Raw genomic sequence first — 27,641 nt, forward strand, 5'->3', positions numbered from 1 at the left:
GACTGACGTAAACGACGTGCTGTACCGCTTTTAGCATCGTTGCTAACCTCTAACGTTTATCTATCGTGGCATAACTTTGACTATATTTACGCTACAGAGTATAATAGTAACTGTGTATATATTATCCTGACAACTCATTAAAAAGGGAGTTATTTATTATTCTGAAAAAGTTTCACGGTTTCAGCGCTTTGCTCCTCCTCTTTACTCCTCTGCTTCAGCCCCATAACGTTGTTACGTCGAGTTATTTTTCTTTTCCCAATACATTCCGACTAATCCCGCCTCCTAAACCAGGATTGGAGTTGCTATTCCACTTCCTGCGTTTTAATTGGCTACCGGTTTATACATCTACGCACGAAAGTGAACGGTCCAATCGAATTCAGCTTGCTGCACCCAATTAACGTGGAAGAAGGCGGGACTTCACGGAAAAGCGGTGGGAAGAAAAAAACAACGCTGTCACGTCTATTCGCCCGTGGTTCACTTCTCGAGTTGGGTGTCTGAGCGGAGCTCCGCCAGTCGGACTTACACACGGAGAAGACGCACACAGCCATGGCAGAAAACGCCGGCTTGGAAAATCATCGCATCAAGAGCTTTAAAAACAAGGGCCGAGATGTCGAGGTGAGTCAGAAACCTTGTTGCTGCTGCTGCTAACTGATCTGATTCACCGCAGTACTGATTAGCATTAGCATTTTTTTTACTCAGATTCTGAGCTGATTTTTTGAGCTTGAATCCGGAATCTGCTTGAGTGTAACACGCGGCCTACACGGAAAGGCCTCATTTACACTAATCATACATCTCTAGACGTGCACAACCAGGACCATTTGTTGTTAAAGAAGGTTATTAAAACGGAATAAGTCGTTATTTTGTCGGTTTGTGTGTGACCGTTGAGCTCGAGCTGCGTTCGCAGTGACCGTTGAGACCGAGTTTAGCTTAAAGCGGCTAACGCAGATTAGCTAGTTTACCTCGTAGCCGGTTACGTGGTTAGCGAGAAAGAGAGAGTTAGTGTGAGTGATTTACAAACCGTGTAGTTATTCAACATGTCGAGGTTTTCATAATAACACCGAAGCAGATATGAGAAGGAAAGCGTTTGAGCCGGTGAGCTTAGTAGCTAACCTGTTAGCAGTTACTAACTAGTACCGTTAGCTTAATGAAATGAGCGGCTTGGGGAAGTTAGTGGCCCAGCTGTAATGATTCAGTGCTAGTCATCAAAAGCTTAAGAGTCGACACTGCCAGACAGCTACGGTCACAAATCTCCTCGGTGCTTAGATCGTGTTCTCTCGTAAGTCGCTCCGGATGAAACCTAACCGTCTGACAAATGAATAAATATCAGGCTTTTACCGATGAGGCGATTTTGATTCGAAGGAACCGAGCGACTCTTTGCAATCTTCTGTCGCCGAGATATGGAAAATAACAGAGGATGCGATGGACGGCATGCTTTCAGATGAGTTGTATTTTGTGTCCGTGTATCTAGTAAGAATCAAACTGGCGTTATTTTTGTTTTAAAGACTCGATATGATCCAGCTTTGCTTTGCAGCCCAAACGTGTTTTCTGTAGTAGAACAGCTTACATATTTAGCTGGTTAACATCATCATAATTACACCAGACCCTACATTTACACTAACACGTGACAGGTTCATTTTTTTAGTGTAAGAACTGTAATAAACATGGATTTGAATTGATGTAGCAGTTCCATGTAAATGACACAGTAAAGCAACCAATCTGAGAGAATGACTCAAATGATTCATCAGACCAATCCTGTGCCATGTGGTCCGACGTTTCCAGACAGAGCTTTGGTATTGAACATTTAAATGGGATTGAAAACATACAACCCATAGTTTTTATCTTATCCAAGATGTCCTATGTAGAATCATTCTGAAGAAAAATAAAGCTTTAAAAGAAGTAGCAGAGTTGGTTAGTTATGTAACGTTTATCAAACAACTAATTTTCGCTCTACATTCGTAGTCTCTACACACCTGTGAGAGAAACCGCAAGCAACTTGTCTTTTGCTAGTAAGAACGTAGATTAAGGAGATTTGAACCTGATGTAATGTCCTTGTTTTCTATTTTTAGTATCTTCAGGTTAGTTCGACTGAGCATCTTGAGTATTGGTGGCTCTACATGCTACATAATATGGACAGTGTGTTTCCACAGGAAGTAAACATCATCAATCGTGTGCACAACCTCAGCAAGTATCAGTACAGCTTACGGGCACGAAGGCATACAACTACAATTCCCGTCTATTGTATAGCAAGTTTAAATATGACTAGAAAAGGGCAATAATTTCTCCCCATTTCTCTACAGTGTGAGAGAGAGGGAGCGCAAAACCTCTCATTAGTTGTTTGAGTGTCTATACAGTGGCTGTACAGTCAAAGTTATCTGTAATAGTTTGAAATATCTTATCTTTCAGCACTGGAGAGAAATCTGGTTCTTAATTGTTTCCAAAAGGTTTTATAGTATCTGTACATCACAAAGCCCTTCACTTATGTTGATACCATAAACACATTCCCGTGTGTAATAATTTATTCCTCATAAAGACGCATACGTACACTGTAGAGCTTACAAATACAAAGTTACAAATACATTTTGGATTTATGAAGAGTTTATAAACATGTTCTGCAGCATGGAATATTTTGCAATAATTCCCTTCATTATTAAAATAATAAAAATTAAATCATCGCCATGTCAGGTTTCTTGCTGGTAGCAATCACACAAGCTGCAAATGCACTAAAAGGGGATTAGCTGTATTCTTATGTGTATCTGTATATGTGTATATTTGTGTATTGTTTCTGTCTGAGGTAACAAACATAGAGGGGTTTGTTGTTTTATGATGTGCACAAGCTACTATGCACTATGAAGCAAAAAAAATCACTCTTCCTCTTGTTTCAGCTATTCCATTCAAGTTGCAGTCCACAGTTCTCACACAAGTCACGTCAAGATGCTCGAGGAAATTTCTCTGTGAAAGCTCATTATTACTTTGCTCTTTAATCCGAGCACCCGGAGTTCACAAGCTAGCATTTTCACCGTGTGAGCAGCCTTGTTGAGATCACGTTGACAGCCTGGTTGAGAATCGCTTACGTAATTATGAAATAACGCTTTAGCTGAACAAACAATAATTAACTGATGATTGGCTGTATGTGGAGACTTGTTTCGATTAGGAAGTAGCATTGTAATATTTTATTTTATCTGTATAATATTGAACAATATATTCAGAAGGCTGCATAATCTAGTAGGCTGTTTGTCTTAATACCGCTCGTATTATGTAAGGTGAAATAAACATTTAAACTTAATCAATCCCACAATTATCCTGCCACTTTATTACAGATGAGGAGAGGTGAGGCTACAGGGGTTTAAAAACCAAACCTTATACTAAGTGTGCCATTTTTCACAATCCAGTATAATGCCATCCTTGTGTACTAGTTCCTCGGTTCAAAAACAAACAGGACGTCTTGCAAATCTCTGAATGTGGAGAACTCAAGCAAGTTATGGCGCTGATGCCAGTGAGTGGTGAACCAAAACCTTAAAGCCTGTCAAATACTTTTAAACTGAACTCTATGACAATTTTACATTAAGGCTGGTAACAGAAATGCATGAGAAGCTGGTGCTTTTTTAATTTTGCTAATTATATTAAAGGTAAAACATTAAAAGAAAGATTTTCTCCCGTTGCACCCACATTGGTGGTAATTAATTGATGGACGAATCTTTTTCAAATTGAGTCAAATCAAGCAAATCATGAGACAAATGGATTTACAGTCAGCTAAGTCAGTCTACAGTCAACTCTTCTGCAATATTGCATAGACTGCCCCATATTTATTGCTGTTGTGTTGCTAACAAGGTGGAAATCACAACAGAGCACCACCCTTAGTGCTTGTAATGGCCGGGGTTACGAAGGACCCATAAGGTGATGTTCAGGAGCAGAGAAAGCTTTTATGTATAAGCCATAAGCAAATGATACAAGATTCACATCTTGATTAGCACATCAGGCGTGTGTTCACAAACGATCAGCAGTCTCAAACACTCACGTTCATTCTCTCAAACACGCACAGATACACACACTGTGCCATTATGTACAGCTCAGCAGTGCCAAGCTGTCATGTCACTAGGGGAAGCTTCAGGCTTCTGGCTTATGGAGTGTTTCCCAAATGCTTTGCCCTGCTTTCAGCCCACTTCTCAGTCTGACTCATCTCACTCGCGCACACACACACGGCTATATACAGTATTTAAACATCATGCCAGGCTGAAGGGCTGCACTGATGCTTTGTAAATGCTTTGCAGCTCTCTAAATAAGCTCTGCTAAATATCGTTATATTCATGGTCTGTATTTACTTCATTTCCATAAATGAGCCACTCAGTTGGTTGGAGCTATGGACTGTACTCACATGACATCTCTTCAAGCTAAAACACATCTCTGTTGTAGTGACCCTAGTCATGACTGGGAGTTATGTGTGGAATTCTCAGTAAACATGTTCAGTTTTTTACTCTGACTTCTTAACAATCTGCTTTCCTTTTGTTTTTTGTTGTTTTGTTTTTTAAATAACAGATGCATTTATATCACTGTATTGCAAACGATTTCCTTAAATGTTCTGGTATCTCTCTTTCAGTGTTATTTTAGTCATCAGATCTCAGGTTGTATCTAAAGGAAGAAATGTATTCAATTTAATATTATTTCTATAACAATTGCTACAATGGATATTATTAGCTTTAATAGCAATAAAGAAATTTAGAATATAAATAATAATGTAAAATGATTTTTATTTCTAATGAGCAAGCATGGTGCCTTTACAGTATCGAAGATGTGCTAGTTAGCTAGCCTTAGCCCCTGGGTTCACGTTTCACAGTTGCCTAGCAACCGTGTTCTCACAACTTTTAACTACTTGACCAGCCAGTTTGTTTTTCATTTCTACTTAGAAAACACAAATTCAATTAAGCGTTTTTTTGTTTTGTTTTTGTGGTTGTTGAAAGGCTGCAGTTTGTGATTAATGAACCGAGCGAATGGCCGTTCTGTGCTTTTTACTACAACACAGATTAATGCTAACACACTTCTGCTCCTGTATGACACTCTTCTCTTCATGCAGCTGGACATTTCATTGTAATGCTCCTGAAGATGCCCACATGCTACTTTTCTTTCTGTCTGTCTTTTTGTTTTTCTGTCTGTCTTTCTATAACTTTGTCTTTCTTTCTATTACTTTGTCTGTCTGTCTTTCTTTCTTTCTATTCCTTTCTTTCTATTTCTTTCTTTCTTTGTCTTTATTTCTTGTCTTTCTGTCTTTCTTTGATTTTTTCCCCCCCCCTCACTTCTGGTCTGTTTCTTTCTTTCTGTGTTCATGGCATTTGGATTGCTTAAGTGCTTGGGCTCCAGTGCTGTAACCTGAACTAAGATGCCCAGTCATAAGACCAAAACTCGATCTCTCCCTCCATCCCCCTTGTGTGGAATCTCCACGTGTTCATTCCAGAGTTCTCCCCCCTGAACCAGCACCTAATACCCCCTGCCACCCCCTTTGCTCTTTCTCTTCGGTTCTCAACAACTGTACATTGTTGATAAGCTCGTACACTAGGTTGTCATCAGCCACCTTGTCTTTGCCAAATGGAGCTTTAAAATAAATAAAGAAACATTTTAAATGTGTAGTGAAGTGCTTAGTTTGTCGCCGGGTCGTGTGAATTGAAGCTGACAGGAGATGTTATTCATTTTCTGCGATGCAGAGCTGTCATTCCAGCAACACTGTGATGGGCTACATTCGAATTCAGGACTAGTCTTAAGTCAAAACTCTCTAGAGAACGATTGAGGACTGTCATGAGAAATGCATTCACCGGACAAAGCCACATTTTACCCCAGAGCCATGTCAGCAAACATGGACTGATATTGTTTATTCACCACTAAAAAGTGCTGCTCAATTTTCATGATTAATTCATATAAATGCCATCCATCCATCTGTCCATAAATCCATGCATACATAAAAAATAAAACTGGGTCAAGATAAACCGGCAGCTGCATCATAGACCGAGCCTTGGAGTAAAGAAAGGTGTAACTATAACCCCAAGTTAAAAAAAAGTCTGCACTATTGACCGATGAAGTGGGGAAAATCCACGATTTCCACGATGTCCCTGTGCTCATAATTTGTTAGCAACAAGCTTGGCTGCTCTCTCAGATGAATGATGTGTATTTTCTTTCTCAAACAGCAAACTCTACAGTCAAGTGTTTTAAACTTAAATAAATATGTCTGTGTTCTAAATCATAACTTAAAGATCATGCTTGTGTATACAGAAAAACTAGGAAGTTTTGTTTGTATCGGATGCTGTGCCGACTTTGTCACTCCTAAAAAAGAGGAAGGAAATGGAATTTGAGAAGAGCACTTCACGTTAGACTTCTCTGATGCAGTATTTACTCTGTCGAGAAAAAGATTCGCCAAGTTGCGCAAAAGCAGCAATGACACCATTTGTAACAGAGTGCAAACTTTATAACAGAAAAATCTGTTTGCACATTTTTACCATTTTTTGCACGTCTACATTGTCCAAATATGAGTCTAATGAAAAACGTTTAGAAATAATTGAATAAATAATCTTTCAGTTGCATTTTGTAAAATTTTCAATTAAAGCATACATGGGGCTTGTTTTTGTTTTTGCGATGTCGCCCTCAAACTACCAACTTTTAAGTACACAATGCTGTAAAGCTTTCTGTGCACGAACAAGCTTCATAAAGAAGTGCAGAATCATCAAGTTTACAATGAAGCTTGATGCCAAAAAAATGTAGAAACTATCAGACGCTGCCATCAGGTGGTGAGGATGATGCTGGATGCAGACTTAGATTTGAATCTCATGCGCACGTGTGTCTGAGAGCAGTTCTGTAGCGCAGGATGTTCAACGTCCCCAAAGTTGTTTTTTTTTATTTATTTTTTTAAGAAAAGAGGCATACTGATGTGTGTGTGTGTGTATAACAAGTCCAGTAGGCACTGTGCAGTTTGCTGCTTTCCAGTTCTTATAGGAAATGTGTAAAAGATGGACGAGCGCCAGGAGTAACACTCACTACCCAGCCTCGAGACACGCACATGGAGCGAAGTCACATGTGAGCATGAATACTGAGTGAACCCAGCAACTCACTAGTGAGTGTGAGGTTTCTGACCGGTTGTGCTCAACATGTGATTGGTGCAATAGTAGCTGCTCAGTTTATCCAGACTTGCGTGACTGTGGGGCTTCTCGGGTTGCTATGACTACGGCGGCCGGTTGCCTCTTTGTTCTGTGAAGTAGCCAGTCTGGGACTTGTTTTTCATCTCGTTGTGGATGCAGCTTTACACCTCATTTGTTATAAGCCGCTCTCGCCCCGGCCTGGAACGGTTCTAGTGATTCATGCATATTATGAAAGCGCTGCTCTGTAAAAATTCTCTCCACCCGAATAGCAAAGCTTTCCCTGGGCACTTCATTTACTAAGTCATAATTGTACGACTGAGCGTTTTATCCCCTCTTCAACTCTGAGCAGTCCATAATGTGGTGGGGTTTTTTTTCCCGTATTGTTTTTAGTTCTTTTATTTGGTCAGTGTGGAAATACATCATTCAACGAGGAGACTGACCTAAACTGCAGTTTATTTCATTGATTAGATGAACATCATGTTAGAATATCACCGCACGCTCTGCTGTAAATAAATGATCTACTATCAGGAGAAAGTAACCAGACAAATGTCCAGGTTTGTAGGAAGGGGAACCTGCTAGAAACGTGTCTCTTGTTGGTTTACAGACTGGACAGTAGAGTTTTATGGCGGATTAGAAGTGTCGATATTTTATATCATGAATCACTCTGAAAAATAAGTAATTCCCTTTCCGCTTTTCCGCTCTGCTCTTCTCTTATCTGCTAAACGAAGCAGAGATTTATGTACTGAAATTCCATGTAGAAATTAAGCTTCCGTTTTGTTGATGTCTTAGCATTAACGCGCTGCTGTTTCTTCTCTTTCAGACTATGCGAAGACATCGTAACGAAGTAACAGTCGAACTAAGAAAGGTAAGTAAACCATGCAGCTTCCTCAACAAGGTTCAGAAATGATTAGCCTTACTATCGAGCGCAAATGTAAACTCCTGATATTCTGGCTATGTTTATTTATTTTTCTCATAAATGTCAGGCTGATCCGAGTGCACCGAAGTCTGTTTGATGCTAGTTGCCCCACGACTCTGGGTAAAAATAGAGCATGTTGTGACCTACCCTTGTTGATGTAATAGCAGTGAATCATTAACTGTTTCTGAGAGCAAAAATGACCTCGGATGTTATTTGCGAGCCTGAGGTTGGGAACCTGAGGCGGATCACAGATTTTTCTTTCTTTCTCCAAAATCCTTCCACGTCTCATCAGCCCTGTGTTTAATTAGTTAGCTTAATTAAACTGACGCAGGTTTGAAGGTTTTTTTTTTAAGGCTGATCAGAGAATTTGTGATTCAGTTCAGCTCCATTTGGGTGGAGGCGTGTGTGGGTGGATGTGTAGGTGGGTGAAATAGGAGAGACCACATAGGGTCCTTTTAATCTGAGCTCAGCATGAGTCTCCTCAGGTATCTCATACACTTCGGTTTGTGACAACAGACTGTGTGGTGTTGTCTGGAGTTTGTGCTTTATTTCAGGCTCACAATAAAATGTTATGTTGATTTTTTTTTTTTTTAAGTAAAAGTCTGTGAAGCGATTTCACGTCTGACATTAAAGGGGCTATAAGCAGTTTTGACGCGACAATCTTGGGTCTTAACTTTGCCTGAGAGAGATTACAAAAACACACAGGATTGTTTCATTTGGGAGGCTTCATTTCTATTGATTATTGGCTTGTTTTATTAAGTAAGAGATGAGACGAGTATTTAAGCAGATTTCTTGATATAATTTCTGGAGGCTACAGTAAAGACGGCCGATATTCAGACGCAGCTTTCAGGTCCGCTGCGATTATCCATGACTTCTAAGAAGCTGACGAGAGAACGATGAGTACTGTGGAAAAGAAAAGGGTCCAGGAAAGAAAATGGCCAAAGTGAGTTCTGGAGACAACGAAAAGATGTAAAGGGTTAAGATTTCTCTGTGAAGAGTTCTTTTGCTCAGTACGGTCTGATGATTTTATATCATTACGTTAATATGTTGTGCTTATCATGGTATAGTGTTGTGAGCTGTGCTGTTTGTTGGTTATATGACTCCAAATCCTTCCCCAGAGTGCTGTTTTAGTTGCAGTTTTAATTCAGATAAACAGGTTTACACCAAGCTAGTGCTACGATCTAGACACTTGTATATAACACTTGTGATCTAGACACTTATATATAACAATAGAATAGATAGAATAATAGAACATTAGGTTGTAGGTGTAAGGTGTTTCTCTTTTTTTTTTTTTTTTATCCTTTTGCCTAATTATTCTCAACCTCAAGTGATCTGGAATTTGTTTTTCTTTCTTTTTCATTAAGACGTTTTGTGTACGTTTTTCTGTCATTGACTTCAGACCCACCGCAGCGGGGGATCATGTCAGAAAGATGACAAGACCGAACTCAGTTAATTATTAAAAATAATTATAGCACAGTGTGGCAAGAAGAGTAACTAGACTGGCGTAAAAACGTCATTCTCATTCATCCACGTGCAGTAACTGGTCTCAGGACGCGGAGTTTGATCAGCGTCATGGTTTATCAGCGTCTCCCTTTAATCGCAATCACAGTTCACCTCAGACCGCTCCTTTAATCAGACTGCAGTAAAATGATTAGACATCTTACTTTTGTGTGTTTTGAGACGAGGCAATTGTTTTAAGATCTTGAAGGTTTTCAAGGTCTCTTCAGTTCTTTCTTTTTGTTTACTGCAGTGTTATTTTACTTCACTTTTTTTTTGACTATTTGTATTAAGCTGTAGTGACACAGCTCAGTTCAGTACAGTGCATCCATGATAATAGTGATAGATTATAGATCTGAAAACTTGATTTTCAATTTTAAAACGCTCTCCCTGCACAATGGCATATTGAAAGGTTTTGAAAATTAGTTTTTAAAGTTCTGGCTGCTTTGTTTCTGTCAGGCGTTTATACGTTTAATCTCCTTTGAACTGGTTCAGCAATGTTGAGAAAAAGCAGAGTTTTTAAAACAAATACCGAGCTGGAGATATTGCTGAAGGTAAACTAAGGCTATAAAGTTGTTTTGAGTTGAATGTCTGCATCACATGGTTAACAATGCATCTTTGTTTTGGAAATATCTCTGTTTTCTCAGTCCACACTATGATGCAAATGCTACACTTACAACTTTGTCTACTTGGAAGAGTTTTGGTGAACAAAAAAGCTGCAGCATTGTGGTTGAAAGGCCAAATATTCAGGTTAACATTAACTTTAATCATTCAGATTAACATGGACATAGCCTGAGTCTGGAAAACTTGTTTTGAATTAAACCAGATTTGTCGAGGCTTACTGAAATAAAGCGTTTTCTTATTCCGAACCTTTATATCCTTATGGTGGCATTTTACATCTTTCTGTTTCTGGCATAGGGTTGGGAACCGAGAACTGGTTCTTATTCAGAACCGGTTCTGTTTTTTAACAGGAACCGGAACCGCACGGAATTTAAGTTTCGGTTCCAAACGCGGTTCCGATGTGATGACGGGCTTGCGCTGCTGTGCTGAGGTACGCTTTGTGTTAAACATGTCTAAAAAAAGTCTAAAGTGTGGATTCATTTCCAAAGCTACAACAATGAAGCAAATCTACCCCCTCTGAGAGGGTTTTCTCCACAGCTGGAGATACAATAAGCCAGGAAAGGTCTCGTCTTCTCCCAGGGAACGCAGACATGTTAATTTTTCTTCAGAAAAAACTGTTTTGCTAAGTTTTAATTCTGGATGTTAAATTTGATGTTGGATTTATTTACATTTAAATTGATGTGAAATTGAAATGTTCTGTTTAAAATATTTAAAGAGTGATTTAATAAACACAAATGGAATTGTGCATTATTTTTCACATTTCTTTTATTATGGAATCGGAATCAGAACCGGGAATCGTAAGGCAGAACTGGAACCGGAATCGGAACCGGAAACTTTCTTTTGATACCCAACACTATTCTGGTACCTTCTGGAGTTCTCCTGTTCTCCTTCCACTGTGAATATTTTTCTCCTTGATGTATTCCCTTCCCAGCCCAGGCCTCTTTAGCACTGTTGCTATTGGAGTACTTGGGTACTTGTTCTTGGTCTAAAGCCAGAACGAGGACCCTTGCAATGCCTCATGGGGGTATTTGATGCTCTCTATTGTTCACTTCAATACAAATTTGTTATTATACCAGTACAATGTAATGAAAAGCCTCCTTGCTGCTCTCTTTGATGCAGTATGCATCTTAAACTCAAACAGCACATGATATCCTGGATGCATTACTGTAGTGCAACAAGTGCAATACCAGACGGTGACATCAGTACATAACTATACATGAATATTTAAAAAGTGCGTGTACATTGTGTATTCAGAAGGGGGTGGAGGTAAAACTGTTTCGTGACACATGGTGAAAACAGTCTGGGTTATTCAGGCATGATCATCGCTTACAGCACCGATTGCATGAATGACAAACATATTGCACAATCTTGGCTAAGTGGGTGACAATATTGCAACAGTTCTAATTCTGAGTAGAAATGTGTGTAGAGTGGAAACCAGCAGCTTGACATTTTAAAAACCAGTGTGTGTAAATGTTCTTTATGGCTGATAGAGCTTACCAGATGATGCAGCGGGCTACGCAGTGCAGAGCATTGTGGTTAGAGACAGTGGAGTTGCTGTACAATTCTGTTGTAGTTGGTCAATGTGTTCTCCACATCAAAAGAAATTGGTGAGGATGTGGTCTGTAGTTTGATCTTCCATATCCTCCTAAGGAAATGATGCCCTTGGTGAGCTGTCAAGGTAACGGTGAAGATGAAGACAGGCCATGAGAAGCCTTGAGTTACATGAACCTTAAGCAGGAAGCTGTTTCATCTCTGTGCTTCACACACTCACTGATCAACCTAAAATCTTGCTGAGCTGGGTTAAGGTTGCAAGTTATTCTCAGCACACCATTTTACTAGAGGTTCTACTTCCTTCCTGTAGGTGGGCTCATCACAGAACATGAGTGAACCGAGTACACAGCCTGAGAATTCAGGATGAGTGGTGGACGTGTGGTCAGCCATCATGACAGACTGGTTGCTGCCACTGAATATGTTTAAGAACCAGAATACATCAAGGCATAAACCTTTTTGCATAAACATTACACTTGTAAAATGGTTGAGTTTTGCTGAGGTTGTCTTCTGTCAGACAAACTGAAGCGAATCAATGACAGCCAGGTATGCTGACGATGATGTGTGTCATGACTTAATCTCTGCTTCATGTGATTTGAGTGCTGGTCATTCATACAGCAGACTTGTTTGATGGGAACCGTAGCGTCGGCCATATAGATGTTTATCATCAAAGCCTTCTAGCTGTTCTGTGCTTGTTCCAGCCTTCTATGTGCTTATTGTCCTCAGGCTCTTCTTATATGTGGACAGTGGAAACATCAGAGGATCTTATGGCTGTTGGAATCAAAGCCTGCCTAGAATGTTTTGAGTTCATTCAGCCATGAGCCATGAATCAGACTTGAAGGAGTCTCCAAGCTGTAGCTCTTTGCAGACCTTGTTTTAGATGTTTGTTTGCTGTTTCAAGCTCTTTTTCATTGCCAGTTTTGTGAAGCTCCAATGATTTTCCAGACTTCACTTTTCTTTCAGTCAGTAAAATTGTCATATACATTTGTCAACGAAGTAAGAAGTAAAGTATACTCGATAAAGTTAATGCAACCCTGGCTAGCAGCCTCTTTGAACAATTTCCATTCCTCAAGGACAGGTTCAGGTCCAAGCCTTCACAGTCTTGCCTGTAGACTACAAGTGATGGAGCTGCAAAAACAGGGGTGTCCTGATTGACCAAAGTTGGGGTGGGGGATTTCATTGTTCCAACATAGGCCTTACCAGGGCATACAGACGAGAGAAAAATGACTGCCGCTTCATTGAACTCACCCGCTGTGAGTACAGTAGTGTCCTGAATCTGCAGCCCACAGAACCGTTCCAATCTTGCAGCTGTTTCGGATGTTGGACTAATCGTTGCTGGAGCATGTTTTGACAGGAAGCAGGATTTTGAACAGCAACCAGGCAGTGTTGAGGCTAACAGCAGATCTGTGAAGCAGTGGTTTCTGGCTATAAAAGGATGTTTGGATGAAGGAAAGGGAATATGGAGGCTTTGCGTGTGTAGTACAGAGGAAGGAACTGTCCTCCAAGCTCAGATTCCCAACAGCAGTGAGATCACATACCATACAGTAGACCCAACAACGCACCCTGAAAGAATGGCGAATAAAGTAATTGTTATTGGCCAATAAAAGCAACCCATACTAAGTATTAATCTGCATCAGTGTCGTTTGTGCCAATAAACCAGTTAATGTTTTGGTTTTTTTTTTTTTAATACAAAGAACACTTGTTATATAACAACTTGTTTATTTCGGATATTAGGGGCTTAATTCTTTGGCCATAGAATTAAAAAATCTTTGCAGCTAAAGTTATTGGTGATTCTTAATGGCCTGAGTATATTAAGCTGGCTGCTTGGAGGAAATTCAGTCTTGTGGTGAAATATAAATAATATTGTGCTGGGTTTGCATTTATTTTTAATTTAGAAAGCAGCGATAGGAAAACCTGTTATGATCAATGGATCAGTGTTGGAAGTTCATTCCATTTATACCAGTGAGGTTTGACTGATTAATTGTTTCAGTAGATCAGTGACCATATAAATGTGCACATATTTGATCAGCATTGTAAGTATCCCATTAATCATCACATGTGTTCTGCCTTTCTCCTTTACAGAACAAGAGAGATGAGCACCTACTGAAGAAACGCAACGTTCCACAGGACGAAAGTCTCGAGGACTCGGACGTAGACGCAGACTTCAAGGGGGTGAGGATCTTTTTCTCACACTCGACTCTTTCCTTTCACTTTCTGCAATTTTATCCTCTTGTCACTGGTTTCCTCTTCCGGTTCGTTTTCTGTCTGCAAGCTGATGGCAGTAAAGGTTACATTAATCTTGTGATATGTTTAATCCTTTTGTGACCCTAGATGTTTGTCTGAAATCTTTATACCTAATCATAATATTTCTCCCTGTTTTGTTTTTCTCCTTTTCTGTATTTTAGCAAAATGTAACACTAGATGCCATCTTACAGGTAAGTGCTTCAAGAGTTTTGGTTGAGCCAGTTGATGGATGGTGGAACGTGATAAATGCAGCACAGGCTGTAGTCTCTACCTCTGTAGCTCAACCTTTTGCTCTCTTTCTGCCTCACCTGCTTTCCCTCTTTCCTTTAGAATGCCACCAGTGACAACGCAGTGGTACAGCTCAGCGCTGTACAAGCAGCCAGGTAAGAATTGAGTTTCTTTGACAAACCTTGCTAATTGGAGGATCAAATGCTGATGTGAATGTCACAAGCGGGCTATTTTAGTGCCTATACCATCTTCAGAAGAATGTCATCTTTCTGTGAGCAGAAAACTACTCTCGAGCGACAGAAACCCTCCCATCGATGACTTGATAAAATCTGGGATCCTACCCATCCTCGTCAAATGCCTGGAGAGGGACGACAAGTAAGTTTCCCAAATACACCATTCCAACATATCAGGATGATTTGGTCAAATGAGATGGATAGATGGAAGAACGGGCAAGTAAAACAGTGAATACTATGAGAGAGAGAGTGCATTTGGAGCGTGAAGGAGATTGAGTACTCTTCATTCTATAGTGTTTTTCAGGCTTTTCTCTCCCCCATCTCTCTCTCTCTCTCTCTCTCTCTCTCTCTCTCTCTCTCTCTCTCTCTCTCTCTCTCTCTCTCTCTCTCTCTCTCTCTCTCTCTCTCTCTCTCTCTCTCTCTCTCTCTCTCTCTCTCTCTCTCTCTCTCTCTCTCTCTCTCTCTCTCTCTCTGTGTGTGTGTTTTAATGTCTCTTGTTTTGAATAGGTATCATAGTATATATGTATATTCTCTATCACCAGTTTGACAGTTTAATGAAGAAAAAGTATATTATCATAAATATAGCATAATGCTAATATGTAGTCTGTCCTTCCAGACCATTGTTTAGCAGAGAAACCAGTCGTTCCCTTAACTGGTTCCACAAAGTTCAAAGCACACAATTGTATATGATGTCTTTGTATGATTTAGTATCACAGTTTGCCTTCAGTAGAACTAAGAAACCCAAATATGGCGGAGTCCAGCATGACGATGCCTCATGCACAGCTCTCAACCTACTACTGCTACTTCCTGTACGGTGGCTTGTGTGAACACCGAGCATTAATTAGCATCTATAATAGGATCCTCATTATGTCTAATATCAGAAGACGAATACATCACCGTTACAAAACCGTGATGGAGAATAGGTTTTCTGTTAGATTCTAGGATTAAGGGATTTTAGTAAAAGGTATTCTCGATTCTCATATTGTTTTTGGGTTTGTAGGGAGTCTGGAGCTGCTACTGATCCTTTGATCTCTTTCATTGGGTCATTTCTCAAACATTAAAAAATCATTAAGTCATTTCTTAATTTTTCTCATATCTCTCCAGTCCCTCGTTGCAGTTTGAGGCTGCCTGGGCTTTGACTAACATCGCGTCAGGGACCTCGGCACAGACGCAGGCTGTAGTCAAATCCAGTAAGATGGCTGCTTTCCAGGCTCTGAGCGTTTCACTCAGCTATGTGAACTTTCGATTCAGCTGACCTCTCATGCCTTCTTTTTCATTGTGTGTTTAGATGCTGTCCCCTTGTTTTTGAGACTGCTGCATTCCCCTCATCAGAATGTGTGTGAGCAGGCCGTGTGGGCTCTGGGCAACATCATTGGTAAGTTATCACATCTCGGATGCCTTGTACTTTAGGGGACCGACAGTAGATTAAATATTCAGCTAGCTAGTAGATCATTTGTTCGTATGAAGAATCTAACAGCACAGGGGTTTGAGTCTAGCATAGTATATTTGTCTTGTTTTTAAATTGTGTTAAACAAATTAATTAGTTTACATAAAACCAGACTTGGGAACCTAACTGAATGAAGAGTGCAAATTTGTGCACGTGTGTTTGACCTGTATAGGTGATGGGCCACAGTGTCGAGACTATGTCATTTCACTGGGCGTGGTCAAACCCCTCTTGTCGTTCATCAATCCCTCCATCCCCATCACTTTCCTGAGGAACGTCACCTGGGTCATTGTCAACCTGTGCCGAAACAAAGACCCGCCCCCACCCATGGAAACAGTACAGGAGGTGTGTGTGTGTGTGAGAGAGAGAGAGAGAGAGAGAGTCTGTTTGGTCTTTAATATTTATTGTAATATGGGTCGTGCTCTGTGTTATCTCATGCTGTTATCCTCTTTAGAGACGAGACGAGCGTTATCAAACCACTTCCTGTTTATAACTTGTTAGGTGTCGATCTATAAAGACTAGTCAGATTAATATATCGGTCTTTCTCTTGAACAGATCCTTCCTGCCCTTTGTGTCCTCATATACCACACAGATATAAATGTAAGTACGCTCATTGGTTTAAAAAAAAAAAATGACAGGTTTTGACCAGACTAATTGAATACTGAGGTTTTTTTTTTGTTGAAATCACTTTCTTTTTCTGTTCAGATTCTTGTAGATACAGTATGGGCTTTATCATACCTAACAGACGGAGGGAACGAGCAGATACAAATGGTCATAGACTCAGGTGTCGTCCCCTTCCTTGTCCCCCTGCTTAGCCACCAAGAGGTCAAAGTTCAGGTAAATAAACAGAGAAACGATTACATTTGTAGTACGATCTAAAAAATGTAAAAAAAATTAAAAAACAAAAGAAATTAGATGCCTTCACATTTTGTGACTTAAAGAAGTGCAAAGTCTATGTTGAGGAACAGATCCTCAGGCTTGATACTTAGGCAAAACTGTGAGATTAAATCCCTTACATAGGGATGTTAGTACAGCGAAAAACAAAATTGCATTTATTTATCATTTGAATGCCGGTTACAGATTTTTAATTGAGATTAATGTGTCAATGATTTTCTCACATACAGTGATGTAATTTCTCCAATTTTTCTGGTGCCCAAGACTCTGTAAATAGGTGGATTTGGTTCCCAACATCAGATCATGTTGCCTGTTATTTCAGAAACTCCACCTTGCTGTAGCATTTAGAGCTTTTAGCCTGAGATAGTGTTTTGGGATGTTGTTTAGGGGAGAAATATTGATGGAAGTATTTGGCATCACACACACTTTCCTCAGGGTCAAGAGAGTTGCGAGCTCCTGGTATAGGCAACTGTTTTCCCTGATACAAGTGCAGCTTGCTATTTCCACTATTTAGTTTTTATCCTGTGAAATCAAATAATAGAATCGGTAACCTTTATAATATTTATTTTGTATAAACAGTTCTACAGTAATGTCACGAATACAAATACGACTGCTGTTGGTAAATTAATGCGTAATTATGTAACCGTGTAATGTAAACATGCTAGAAAGACGCTGTGTAACAAAAATGAGTAAAGGGTTTGTGTCTTTTTGTTGTTTAAAGAAATTGCACAGTGACACTTGTCTGCATGCTTAGGATAAATTGTTCTCTCCCTCAGACGGCTGCACTGAGGGCAGTGGGTAACATTGTGACAGGGACGGACGAGCAGACTCAGGTGGTGCTCAACTGTGACGTGCTCTCCCATTTCCCCAATCTGCTCACACACCCCAAAGAGAAGATCAACAAGGTGCTTACACACACAGCACAAACAGTATGAACACCACGCATGTATACAATGCAATATAACCTGCAGTAGGAGATAACCCTTCTTTCATCTAGCCTATGAATCCTTATATTTGAACACTGGCTTTCTTTCCTCCAACTTTATTATTTGACTGAGAGCTGCAGGTCACTCTCTAGAGACACGTCCAGTTATTAGCCAGTATTTGAAATATTTTTTTATTTTCATTTATTTTTTTATGAAGATTATTCTAATACTTTAAACACATGGGGCCAAAAATCCTAATCATAGTTCATGTTTTTAAAGATCTCATCTAAGGATGCAAATGATCTGACTGCGTCTCTTTACACTCTGGTATTCTCCAACAGGAGGCCGTGTGGTTCCTGTCCAACATCACTGCAGGGAACCAGCAGCAGGTGCAGGCTGTGATAGATGCAGGGCTCATCCCCATGATCATCCACCAGCTGGCCAAAGTAAGAGACATAATTATCCTTCACCGAATCTACAACCGTGCCGTTCTCGTAATAATCTAACATCGGATGCTACAAAGGTGCAGTTTGTATTCCATGATACCGATGAATAATAAAACAATCACGTTTTTCTTTCCAGGGAGATTTTGGCACACAGAAAGAGGCCGCGTGGGCCATCAGCAACTTAACAATAAGCGGAAGGAAGGATCAGGTTTGTGTTAACTTAATGCACAGTGATTTATAAAGCACGTTGTATCAGAACGAACACTAGATCAGTTCCTGTTCCTATGTGCCATGATTAACAGGTGGAGTATTTGGTGCAGCAGAATGTGATCCCGCCTTTCTGCAGTCTGCTCGCAGTGAAGGATTCACAGGTGGTGCAGGTGGTCCTAGACGGGCTGAAGAACATCCTGATCATGGCCGGCGAGGAGGCGAGCACCATCGCTGAGATCATTGAGGAATGCGGAGGTAAATGGAGCACAGAGGACAGACTACAGGCTGGTTTAAGGGTTAAAGCCAACACTATTTTTCATTTCAAGAAGCTTTCAATAAGGCATCAGAACCCATGTTAGTTGTTGGGTCCTAGTTTAAGGAGTTTTTTTTTTTTTTTAAACTTTAGTTTGTTTTTTAATAAATCAGGGACAATTGTGGCAGTTTGTTTTATTAAACATCACCTATTGGTCATCCCCAATCTTCCCCTGCAGTTTATATATTCATTTTAGCCAGTAAGTAAAATGTTAACCACCACATCCTGATTCTCAGCCTTCATGTATGCTGTGGTACACCTGCTGGACCAGGAAGTTCCTTAAAATGTTCCTGAAGCTTAATGAAATTATTCCTACTGTCTGCTGCCATGTGTAAAACTCATGCAAGGTTTAAACCTTATCTTTGTTCATCAGGACTGGAAAAGATTGAAAACCTGCAACAGCATGAAAATGAGGACATTTACAAACTAGCGTTTGAAATCATCGATCAGTACTTTTCAGGGGACGACGTGAGTATCTCAATGTGGCGTTTTATTTAAACGAATCTTTATTTTCTTTGATGACGAGTCGGATACATGACCAGCTTTCCATTCCATTCTCATAACCCTGAAATATTCCTCTTCGTCTCTTTATTTGATTAGATTGACGAGGATCCGAGTCTGATCCCTGAAGCCACACAAGGAGGCACGTTCAACTTTGACCCGACATCCAACCTCCAAACCAAGGAGTTTAAGTTCTAATCGAGCCAAGTTAGAACTCGAATCAGGCGGGATCTCCTGCTGCTGTCCTTCCCCGCCACCCCCCACCACGATCCAGCCATCACCTATCAACCTGCAACTCACTAACCTGACAAAACAAATCACGATGCATAAAAAAACTACAGGTGTAACTTGCACTGAAGGATACGAATATCTCTCTTGAACATCACCCGAAGTCAGAGTGAAGTCTACACATTTCGCAAGAAGAGGGAGGAGACGACCTCTTTTAGTCACACTGCAATTGCCAAAAGGAAAAAAAAATTTCTGCTGTTCTGCTCACTCGCACATACACAAAAACAGACTTGAGTCATATGTGTATCAACATTACTAGAACTTTATATTGTTCTTCTACCAGCCATCATATCAACCGATTTGAAAAATGAGAGAGGGGGAAAAAAAAGACAAACCCATTTTTTTTCTTTTTCTTTTCGTCAGTAATTATTTCTCTCCTTCCAGCAAATTTCACATCACAGCCCTGATGTCGCAGTCGATGTTAATTCCAGAGCACTAGGACAGACACCCCACATTAAGACATCCAGCCTCTGCTCTGCTTAGCCATGTGGAACATGTGTCCCCTCCTTCTGAGGCGTCTATGGACTAGTCTGTGGTGCAGTTCATTCAGCAAGCAGGGGTCAATATATATATATATATAAATTTTTTTTCTTTTGTTAAATTGTGTGCAAATGGCATGTACGCTAGCACTGATCTGTCTTTTTCTTTTCTTTTTCTTTTATGAAGTCATCATGAAACAATGCGTGATGGAAAGTGAAAGTAACAAAAATCAAGAAATCGCACACAACAATGTACATATTTTAGTTTACCCCAAGCGGATTAACTTAAAATATAAACGTTTAAACGTTTAAAAAACGCTTAAAATATAAACAATTTTTTTTTTTTTTTTTTTTTTTAAATAATCAAATCATGGCATGGTAAACAGTGCCATGTGAGAAGAGGAACTGGTGGCAGGTTGAGTCAACATTAAACCTAGCAATTTTGAGGGATGCTACAGTCCCTGTTCAAAGTGTTTGTGGACTTTTACAACAGTGATGAGGTTCTCGATTTTTAAGTACAGTATCGCTCTCTTGACGATTCAGGATTAATTCTTCAATTTTTCTGCTTCAGAAACCAACAGAAGTTCATAATAAGGACAAATGCCAAAAGATCGACATGTTCATACGCAATTTTAACAGTTCTCCCCTCCATCACACATGGAGAGTATATATTATCTCTGTTTAAAAATAAAACACCACCATGGGCTTAAATCAGCAGAGAGAATCTTTGCAGAAGTGATTGAACTGTGATTATTCTTTCGTTTTCTGTGGTGGAGCTTCCACGTTTGCAGCTTTGATTCTGTCTTATGCACATTTTTGTCATCCTTATATGAATATTATTATTAATATTATTTTGGCTAAATGTACTTGGAAAGCGACATTCGCTTAATATGTATACACAAGCAAAGGAAAGTGGAGCTCCACGGCAGTGCAGTTTCTGTTTGCTAGATTTATTTGCTACAAAACATAACTGTACAAAACTTAAAAAAAAAAAAAAAAAAAAAAAAAGTATCTTTCTTGTGTAAAGTATCACAGAAAAAGCTGCCACACGTTAGACGTTTGATGGGACACGTGAGAACAATAATAACATTGTGTTACTCATTCACAGTTAATTGGGGACTTTTTTATTTTTTGTTAAATTTTTTTTTTTTGTCTTTTTGTTTTAAGATTCACTTTGTGAGGGCAAACATTTTTGTGTTGGAATGGGCTTTTTAACTTTTGTGACTGGACAGTTATGTGTTTTTGTCCCTTGGCATGTAATTGTAAAGGGATATATGGAAAAACAAACATTTACATTTGGACTAATGTAGTTGTGGTTTGGCTGCAGACTACTGAAGAGGATATGAGGACAAAGAGCAGCCCTGGTTTTTTGTTTGTTTTTTTTTGGGGGGGGGAAATTATTCATTTATTATTGATGAACAAAGGCCTGCATAGGTGTGAAATTCATGAACTTATGTAGACACTTATTTAAAAAAAAACAAAAAAAAAAACGAGCCACTTTAAAGATTTTTTTTGTCTTGTATCAGAAATGAATACAAGCTTATTGCTGGTTGCAAGATTTTTACTTGCTTAAGAAAATATGGGGAAAAAACTATGAAAAAAAACTGCGACAGATCGCATTTTGGCCTCCGATTGTTTGTATCTTTTTATAAATTTTAGCATTGAAACACTCTTTAAGGTGGCTCATCGTATTTTTTCAACTCCTGTGCATATTAAAGATGAACGAGTTGAAATTCATTGTGCCTTTTTCTTTCATTTTGATTAAAAGGACTAAAAGCAGAGCAAATCTTAGTAGTGCTAAGCAGTGGAGGTGTTTTTAAAAAAATGGGGTTTGTCGGGTGTCATCTTTGTCATCTGTTTTTTTTTCTTTTCTTCTTCCATTGAGCCACTTTACAGCGAGGCTCTTTGCTGTGCTCTGGACTATACAGTAATTCTATTTCAATTCTATGCTGATTCTCCTGGCTGACTTGTAATTGTTCCCTTTCACTCTCCTCCTTCATTCACACGTTTTCCCCTATGCACTTCCACGGCCCACAATTCCACTGCTATCCACTTCACCACTTTTACAATTCTCCATGGCAACACGACATATTTCACTCCTCACTCCCTCAGGACGTGCTTTATGTATCGATTATTCTAACCAAAATAAACTTGCTGTTAGCCATCTGTTCTTTATTGCGCTGTCCTGTTTCATATGTTCAATAGTTGCACTGCACTCTTTCTCTTTCCTGTGTTTGCATGTGGAGTTTTTAACTGTGTCTTAACAATCAGTTACAACTGTACACAATGTGGAACCTCTCCAAAAGTAGGAAATGATTTTTCTTTTTCTAGTCCTTCAGTGTTTGTTGCATTTAATGATCCAATGTTATGAGGTGACATGGCTGCTGTCCAGGGTCCTGACCTATATTTTCCTCTCAAACAATATGGCCCATGATTCTTACAATTGGTGTATCAATATATTCCCCAAACGACCCAAGTCTATAAATATTTACAGGTTTTTGACCAAAGGATATGGTGCATTAATGATGCTGTACATTGTGACAAGCTCCATCTTGTAGCCTGAGTGTGTGTTTGCCCCTTTGACAGGTTATTAACTGTGCCGTGAGCCCCAGATAATTTCATTTTCTAGTTCCTTTTGGGTCCCTGCGGTGGTACCAGGAATGTGTGTGGATGATTGCCCAAGGAATAAAGATCATCATAGTCAAGTGTAGAGGGAACAAAATTCTCGCTACACCCAACGCAACGAACCTCCGGCTTCTCGATGTACTGCACATCCTGTTCAGAGTTTAGCCTATTTGGTTTGAGGCAGAAATACAACAGAGGATGATGGCAGTTCATCACAGGTCACTGTGCACACATTCATGCACTCTCATATGTATGAGCAGTTTACAGTAACTGGTCTAATTATCAGTATCATTTATGAGGTGAGAGGAAACCCAGGCTGTGAGCTCAGGATTGAACCTGGGACCCTGAAGCCGACATCACCCCATACTGGGAAGCTGGATATAAAAGGTCCTTGGTAATAAAGATGGTCAAGGAAAATAAATGGTTGTTTATTCAGGACCTTTTGGACTCGTCTCTGATTTGAACAAATCCAAAATAAACAATGATAACCTATTTTTGTGTTTCGCTCTAAAATATTCTCTGCGGAAAAAAAAAATCCAAACCAAATATGGCTTTTGGAACAAAGTTTTTCTCTTGTACCTTCAGATTTTGCACATTATCATCTACTACTTGCTAATATTAGGAACAGCAGCTACGTTAATCCCTCTCCACTGCTTCTCTCTTTCGACCCATCCTGAGGCATCCAGAAATTGTACCAGCTCCAACTGTCTTCCATGCGATGAAGATTTTGGACCTCCACTGAGATGAGGGTGACTCTGTGAGGATCCTGAGGCATCTAGAGATGTTCCAGCTCCAGTTAGGACTCTGCTATACTAAAGAGGTGACATCAACTCCATGTGGTCTTTTGCATCAATACAACATTTATCAGACTGTATATTTATAATCACACCCTTCAGTGTAACCCATATGACGACGAGGTTCCCCTTTGTGTCTGGTTCCTCTCAAGGTTTCTTCCTTTATTATTCAAGAGAGTTTTTCCTCCCCACAGTCACCTGAGTCACCTCAGACTTGCTCATTGGGGATAAATACAAACAATCTTGAATATATGTATTATATTAATCTTTATATTATTCTTTATAATAACCTTTTGTTCTATGTTTATATTCTGTAAAAGCTGCTTTGAGACATTTTTAATTAGAAATGAATGGAACTGAATTTTGGACTCTGACCATCTTTTTTTTTTTGGGAGGAGCTTAAAGTCGCAAGATGGTTGAACCAACCAAGAAGAGAGAAGAAAGTTCATTCGTTGATTCCTCATATCACGTCCCTGCAACTTCTGCTTAAGTTTTGTTTGATGTAAAACGCCTGGAGCCGCGATGACAGAGGATCCTGCACTTTTTACCCCAGTCACAGTCGTTTCTCTTCTCGCTTGCGCCGCACAGTTTGGCGTCGGTTTGATTTTGGCGCAAATCTGCGGCAAGAAATGTTCAGCAACCGATAGGTGGGTCCTGGTCTGGTTGTTCTACGATGCCATCGTGCACTTCACTCTGGTAAGTAGGTGTGTGTAGTGTTTAGATCAGGAATTAGAGAGGACGTCAGTCACATGTTTTGTTTTTGGGGTTTTTTCAGGAGGGTTCGTTTGTTTACATGTCACTGGTCGGAACTGTTGCAACATCAGATGGTATTTTTGCCGAGTTGTGTAAGTGTTATATCGCATGCTTTTTACATAAAATGTGCAAGGTCTGTTTTTTATTGTCTTAAGTTTAAATAAACCTGTTCGGATGAAGCTATAGTAGTTTAGTCCACGTGTTAAAATAAGAAAAGTGATTTGGGCGCCATCTAGTGGTGAATAATGGTAGTGTGCGAGTGGGTAAAAGGTAAGCTTATAGAATCTTTCCAAAAAAAGTGTTTCTGTGGCTTTAGGACATTATTCATACAGAAGAAATGAGACCTAGGCTTTGAAGAGCATGGAAGAGATTAGATTTAAAGTGAAAGTACAGATACAGTGAGTCAAAATTGTAATGAAATGTATGGAGATATTTACAACTAAATCTCACCAAACTTTTAAACAAACTGAAAATTTTGGAAAAAAAAAGAAACAAATCCATAAAACATTTAAAACTTTAGATAGTAAAACTACATGGTAATCGTTTAACAGGAGAAAGTGAAGGATTTTACTTTAACAAATGCAATCCTCCATCCCTCCACACTTCACCCTCATGACCCCAGCATCATGTACACAAGCTGTAGAGAGGTCTATTAAGAAAACATAGTCTGTACACCTACATAGTCCGTGTGTGTGTCATTACTAAATCATTTTTAGTTACAGCTACAAATTGATTAATCAACTTCTTATATGTATATATAGGAACATGCATATACATATATATATATATATATGTATATTAAAAATAAATAAGGCATGTTGTAATTGCCAAGGTTAAAGTTTTTCCTGTACATCCTGTATTGTCTAAATATAGCAGATGGGCTGATTATTATCGCAAGAAAAATTTGTTAAAATTCGGTGAAAAAGAGCTTTGTGTTTGAGTGTGTATTTTATATGTACGCTAAATTAACTTTGACTGGAATCCTGTGTGTTGCTCTTTAGTGTGTCATTTTAAGCCAGAAACAGCAGATGCTTTTGCAGACACACACACACAAAAAAAATATGTTTTAACAAAGAATACATTGATAGCTTTATCTGTGCCTTACTGACCAGTTACCATTGATAATCACCTTTCTTGATTAGTGATGACCTGTTTAAGGTGGCTTTAGTGTTGGTACAGAATAGGATATGGACTGGCTGGGACTCCCTGAATGCAGGAATGAGGGCGTTTGCTGTATATCATATCTTGTAGGGAAAGAATACGGGAAGGCAGATCAGCGCTGGCTTCATTCAGACCCAACCATCGTATCCTTGGAGCTGCTGACTGTCGTCTTGGATGGGTTTCTAGCACTGGTTTTGGTCTACGCTATTATTAAAGACAAGCATTACAGGTACAAATGGCAGCAGAATTTCTAATACAAACCTAATACAAAATTTGGCCTTAAGCTAAAATTCAGCACAAAAGTTAGCATCCTCTTCTAGAAGAAAACAATTGTAGGTCTTAAAATGTTTTTCTATTTTTGGCTATCATATAAATATTCTCAAATAGTATCGCTGTCCCTTTTTTTTTTTAACACTCAAGATCATTTGTAAAATATTGGTATGTTTATTATATTATTTTCATTGAAAAAATGTTAACATTTTTGATTATTGAAATCAGATTCAGGTATCTGTGTTAGTTTTGTTTTAATTAGTAAATTGCACACTCTTGTAGAAAGACTGATATGCACTTAAACTGAATTCTTTACAAAAAATAACAAAACTATGGAGTAAAATCCCAGTCATCTCTATGGGTGAAAAAAGTAAAACACAAAGTGAGCCGCCTTGTGTCATCACCATACATCTGTGTAACACCATCACTGTCTGCTCTTTCTATACTTAAGGCACTTTGTTCAAATCAGCCTGTGTGTGTGTGAGCTATATGGAGGCTGGATGACCTTCTGCCCAGACTGGCTTATAGGAAGTCCCAATCTGAATACCAAGAATTGGCTCTACCTCTGGGTCTACCTGGTCTTCTTTAATGGAGTGTGGGTTGTGGTGCCTGGACTCTTGCTTTGGCAGTCATGGAAAGATCTACAGAAATCACATCAATATATGAAGAAGAATAAGAAGAAGTAGATATGCAGGTTTGTCTGTTTGTTTAGACAGAAACATTGAGAGACAGAACAGTGACAGTGAGCAGATTCAGAAGTGATTCACTATATTGTTTATTTTTGTGATTTTTGTCAGATACTAATGCTCTTTATCAATTGTAAGTGTACCACACAGTGATTTTTGCACTAATTACCCAGTCCTAACAGTAAGTGGATTATTTGGCAGTTCATTTAATAGATCTTAACAATTGTGGTTTTTTTGTTTTTTGTTTTTTTTTGTAAAATAATTGCACAGATTGTTGATGCACATGAACTCGTTATGAACTTGATTACATTTTAATAAATAGTTGTTTAATAAATGCTTGCTTTGGTGAACAAAAGACAAAGTGTATGACTAAGTAAATGACAAGGTGTACCTGAAACACACCCATGAAGTTACCTCTACCGCAGAAACACACACAACACAGCAACATGTCAACACAGTGAAGTAATGATTTTTTTATATTATGATCTTTGTATTGCTACAGTCTAGAATAATTTATTTAAACTACCTAGTTAGTATAATGCATTAATATGTGCATTTCAGTTTATCCTAAGCTATTCACGTAAATAAATCAGACATTGCTTATTACACGTTTTTGGTGCCATGTCTCTACCATCCTTTTTTTTGGAATTCAGAATTCTGGTTATTCTAACACCTTATATTTAACATTAGACATGTTTATTGAAGCTATATTCCCTCACTGTTTCTGAATCAGATTGGCCACAGACAGGAAAGCCTGGTGCAGTCCCAGTCCTTTTAAAGCACTACATGCCTGGATCTCCCAAATCCTTTTGGTGCAGCTCTCTAAGTCCAGCTGTTGGCACACCTCATTTAACTCCATTGAGTTTGGTAGGTCTGTTTTATTAGCCAAGATCATCAGTGGAACATCTTCCAGGTGCTGGTCACTTAAAATGGTCTTCAAAGCCATTTTTGCTTCCTCCATGCGAGGCCTGTCACTGGAATCTACCACGAACACCAGCGCCTTGCATCCTTCCAGATAGTACCTCCAGTTAGACCTCAGACTACCTTGTCCTCCTACATCCCAAACAGTCAGCATTGTCTTCTTGTTCAGCTCTAAAGTGACCACGTTGAAGCCAATGGTAGGTGATGTTTCCATGATGACCCCTCGGTGGAGCCTGTAGAGCAGAGTGGATTTCCCAGCAGAGTCCAGGCCCATTAAGACCACATGGGGCACCTTTTTGAACTTTTTGTCCTTGGACTGCTTCTGAAGATTGGACCCCATTGTATGTATTCCTTGATACGATGTCAATGACCTGTTTTGTTTGAGAGGAACACCTACCTTTTGCCCACAGGAGGAATATGTCAACAGTCTTCAGAAAGGAGTTGTTCAGAGGAAACCAAACACGAGTAAAGAGCTGCACTGAAAAGCCACAGTCTGTTGTCATATATATATATACACGGCAGTTATTG

At 39.3% G+C, this 27,641-nt stretch overlaps 3 protein-coding genes across 3 annotated transcripts; 2 read left to right on the top strand and 1 right to left on the bottom strand.

The window, feature by feature from the left end:
• Positions 1–462: 462 nt before the first annotated feature.
• On the top strand, positions 463–22,078 carry kpna3 (karyopherin alpha 3 (importin alpha 4)). Its single transcript, XM_060860031.1, has 17 exons — positions 463–615; positions 7,936–7,980; positions 13,780–13,869; positions 14,103–14,132; positions 14,272–14,324; positions 14,449–14,544; positions 15,507–15,592; positions 15,691–15,777; positions 16,022–16,191; positions 16,402–16,446; positions 16,552–16,683; positions 17,517–17,645; positions 18,008–18,112; positions 18,249–18,320; positions 18,415–18,577; positions 19,009–19,103; positions 19,236–22,078. Exons 1-17 carry the CDS (start codon positions 547–549, stop codon positions 19,332–19,334), a joined length of 1,566 nt encoding a protein of 521 aa, XP_060716014.1. The 5' UTR covers positions 463–546; the 3' UTR covers positions 19,335–22,078.
• Positions 22,079–23,714: 1,636 nt separating this feature from the next.
• On the top strand, positions 23,715–26,393 carry ebpl (EBP like). Its single transcript, XM_060860140.1, has 4 exons — positions 23,715–24,018; positions 24,098–24,167; positions 25,327–25,465; positions 25,958–26,393. The coding sequence occupies exons 1-4, from the start codon at positions 23,845–23,847 to the stop codon at positions 26,190–26,192; spliced, it is 618 nt and encodes a 205-aa protein (XP_060716123.1). The 5' UTR covers positions 23,715–23,844; the 3' UTR covers positions 26,193–26,393.
• A 103-nt stretch (positions 26,394–26,496) lies between these two features.
• Positions 26,497–27,607, bottom strand: arl11 (ADP-ribosylation factor-like 11). The gene has a single exon (XM_060860141.1). It carries the CDS (start codon positions 27,451–27,453, stop codon positions 26,908–26,910), a length of 546 nt encoding a protein of 181 aa, XP_060716124.1. The 5' UTR covers positions 27,454–27,607; the 3' UTR covers positions 26,497–26,907.
• Between the last annotated feature and the right edge of the window lie 34 nt (positions 27,608–27,641).

This window comes from Tachysurus vachellii, chromosome 24, assembly GCF_030014155.1.
Source record: "Tachysurus vachellii isolate PV-2020 chromosome 24, HZAU_Pvac_v1, whole genome shotgun sequence".
NCBI classification, from domain to species: domain Eukaryota; kingdom Metazoa; phylum Chordata; class Actinopteri; order Siluriformes; family Bagridae; genus Tachysurus; species Tachysurus vachellii.

What these genes read in the sequence shown, in the direction of transcription:
- kpna3 (XM_060860031.1), top strand. Translation starts at nt 547, where the DNA reads ATGGCAGAAAACGCCGGCTTGGAAAATCATCGCATCAAGAGCTTTAAA. An exon ending in TAACAGTCGAACTAAGAAAG is followed by an intron (nt 7,981 to 13,779) that starts GTAAGTAAACCA and finishes TCTCCTTTACAG; the next exon opens with AACAAGAGAGATGAGCACCT. An exon ending in TATACCACACAGATATAAAT is followed by an intron (nt 16,447 to 16,551) that starts GTAAGTACGCTC and finishes TTTTCTGTTCAG; the next exon opens with ATTCTTGTAGATACAGTATG.
- ebpl (XM_060860140.1), top strand. Translation starts at nt 23,845, where the DNA reads ATGACAGAGGATCCTGCACTTTTTACCCCAGTCACAGTCGTTTCTCTT. An exon ending in TGGTATTTTTGCCGAGTTGT is followed by an intron (nt 24,168 to 25,326) that starts GTAAGTGTTATA and finishes CATATCTTGTAG; the next exon opens with GGAAAGAATACGGGAAGGCA. An exon ending in ATTAAAGACAAGCATTACAG is followed by an intron (nt 25,466 to 25,957) that starts GTACAAATGGCA and finishes TCTATACTTAAG; the next exon opens with GCACTTTGTTCAAATCAGCC.
- arl11 (XM_060860141.1), bottom strand. Translation starts at nt 27,453, where the DNA reads ATGGGGTCCAATCTTCAGAAGCAGTCCAAGGACAAAAAGTTCAAAAAG.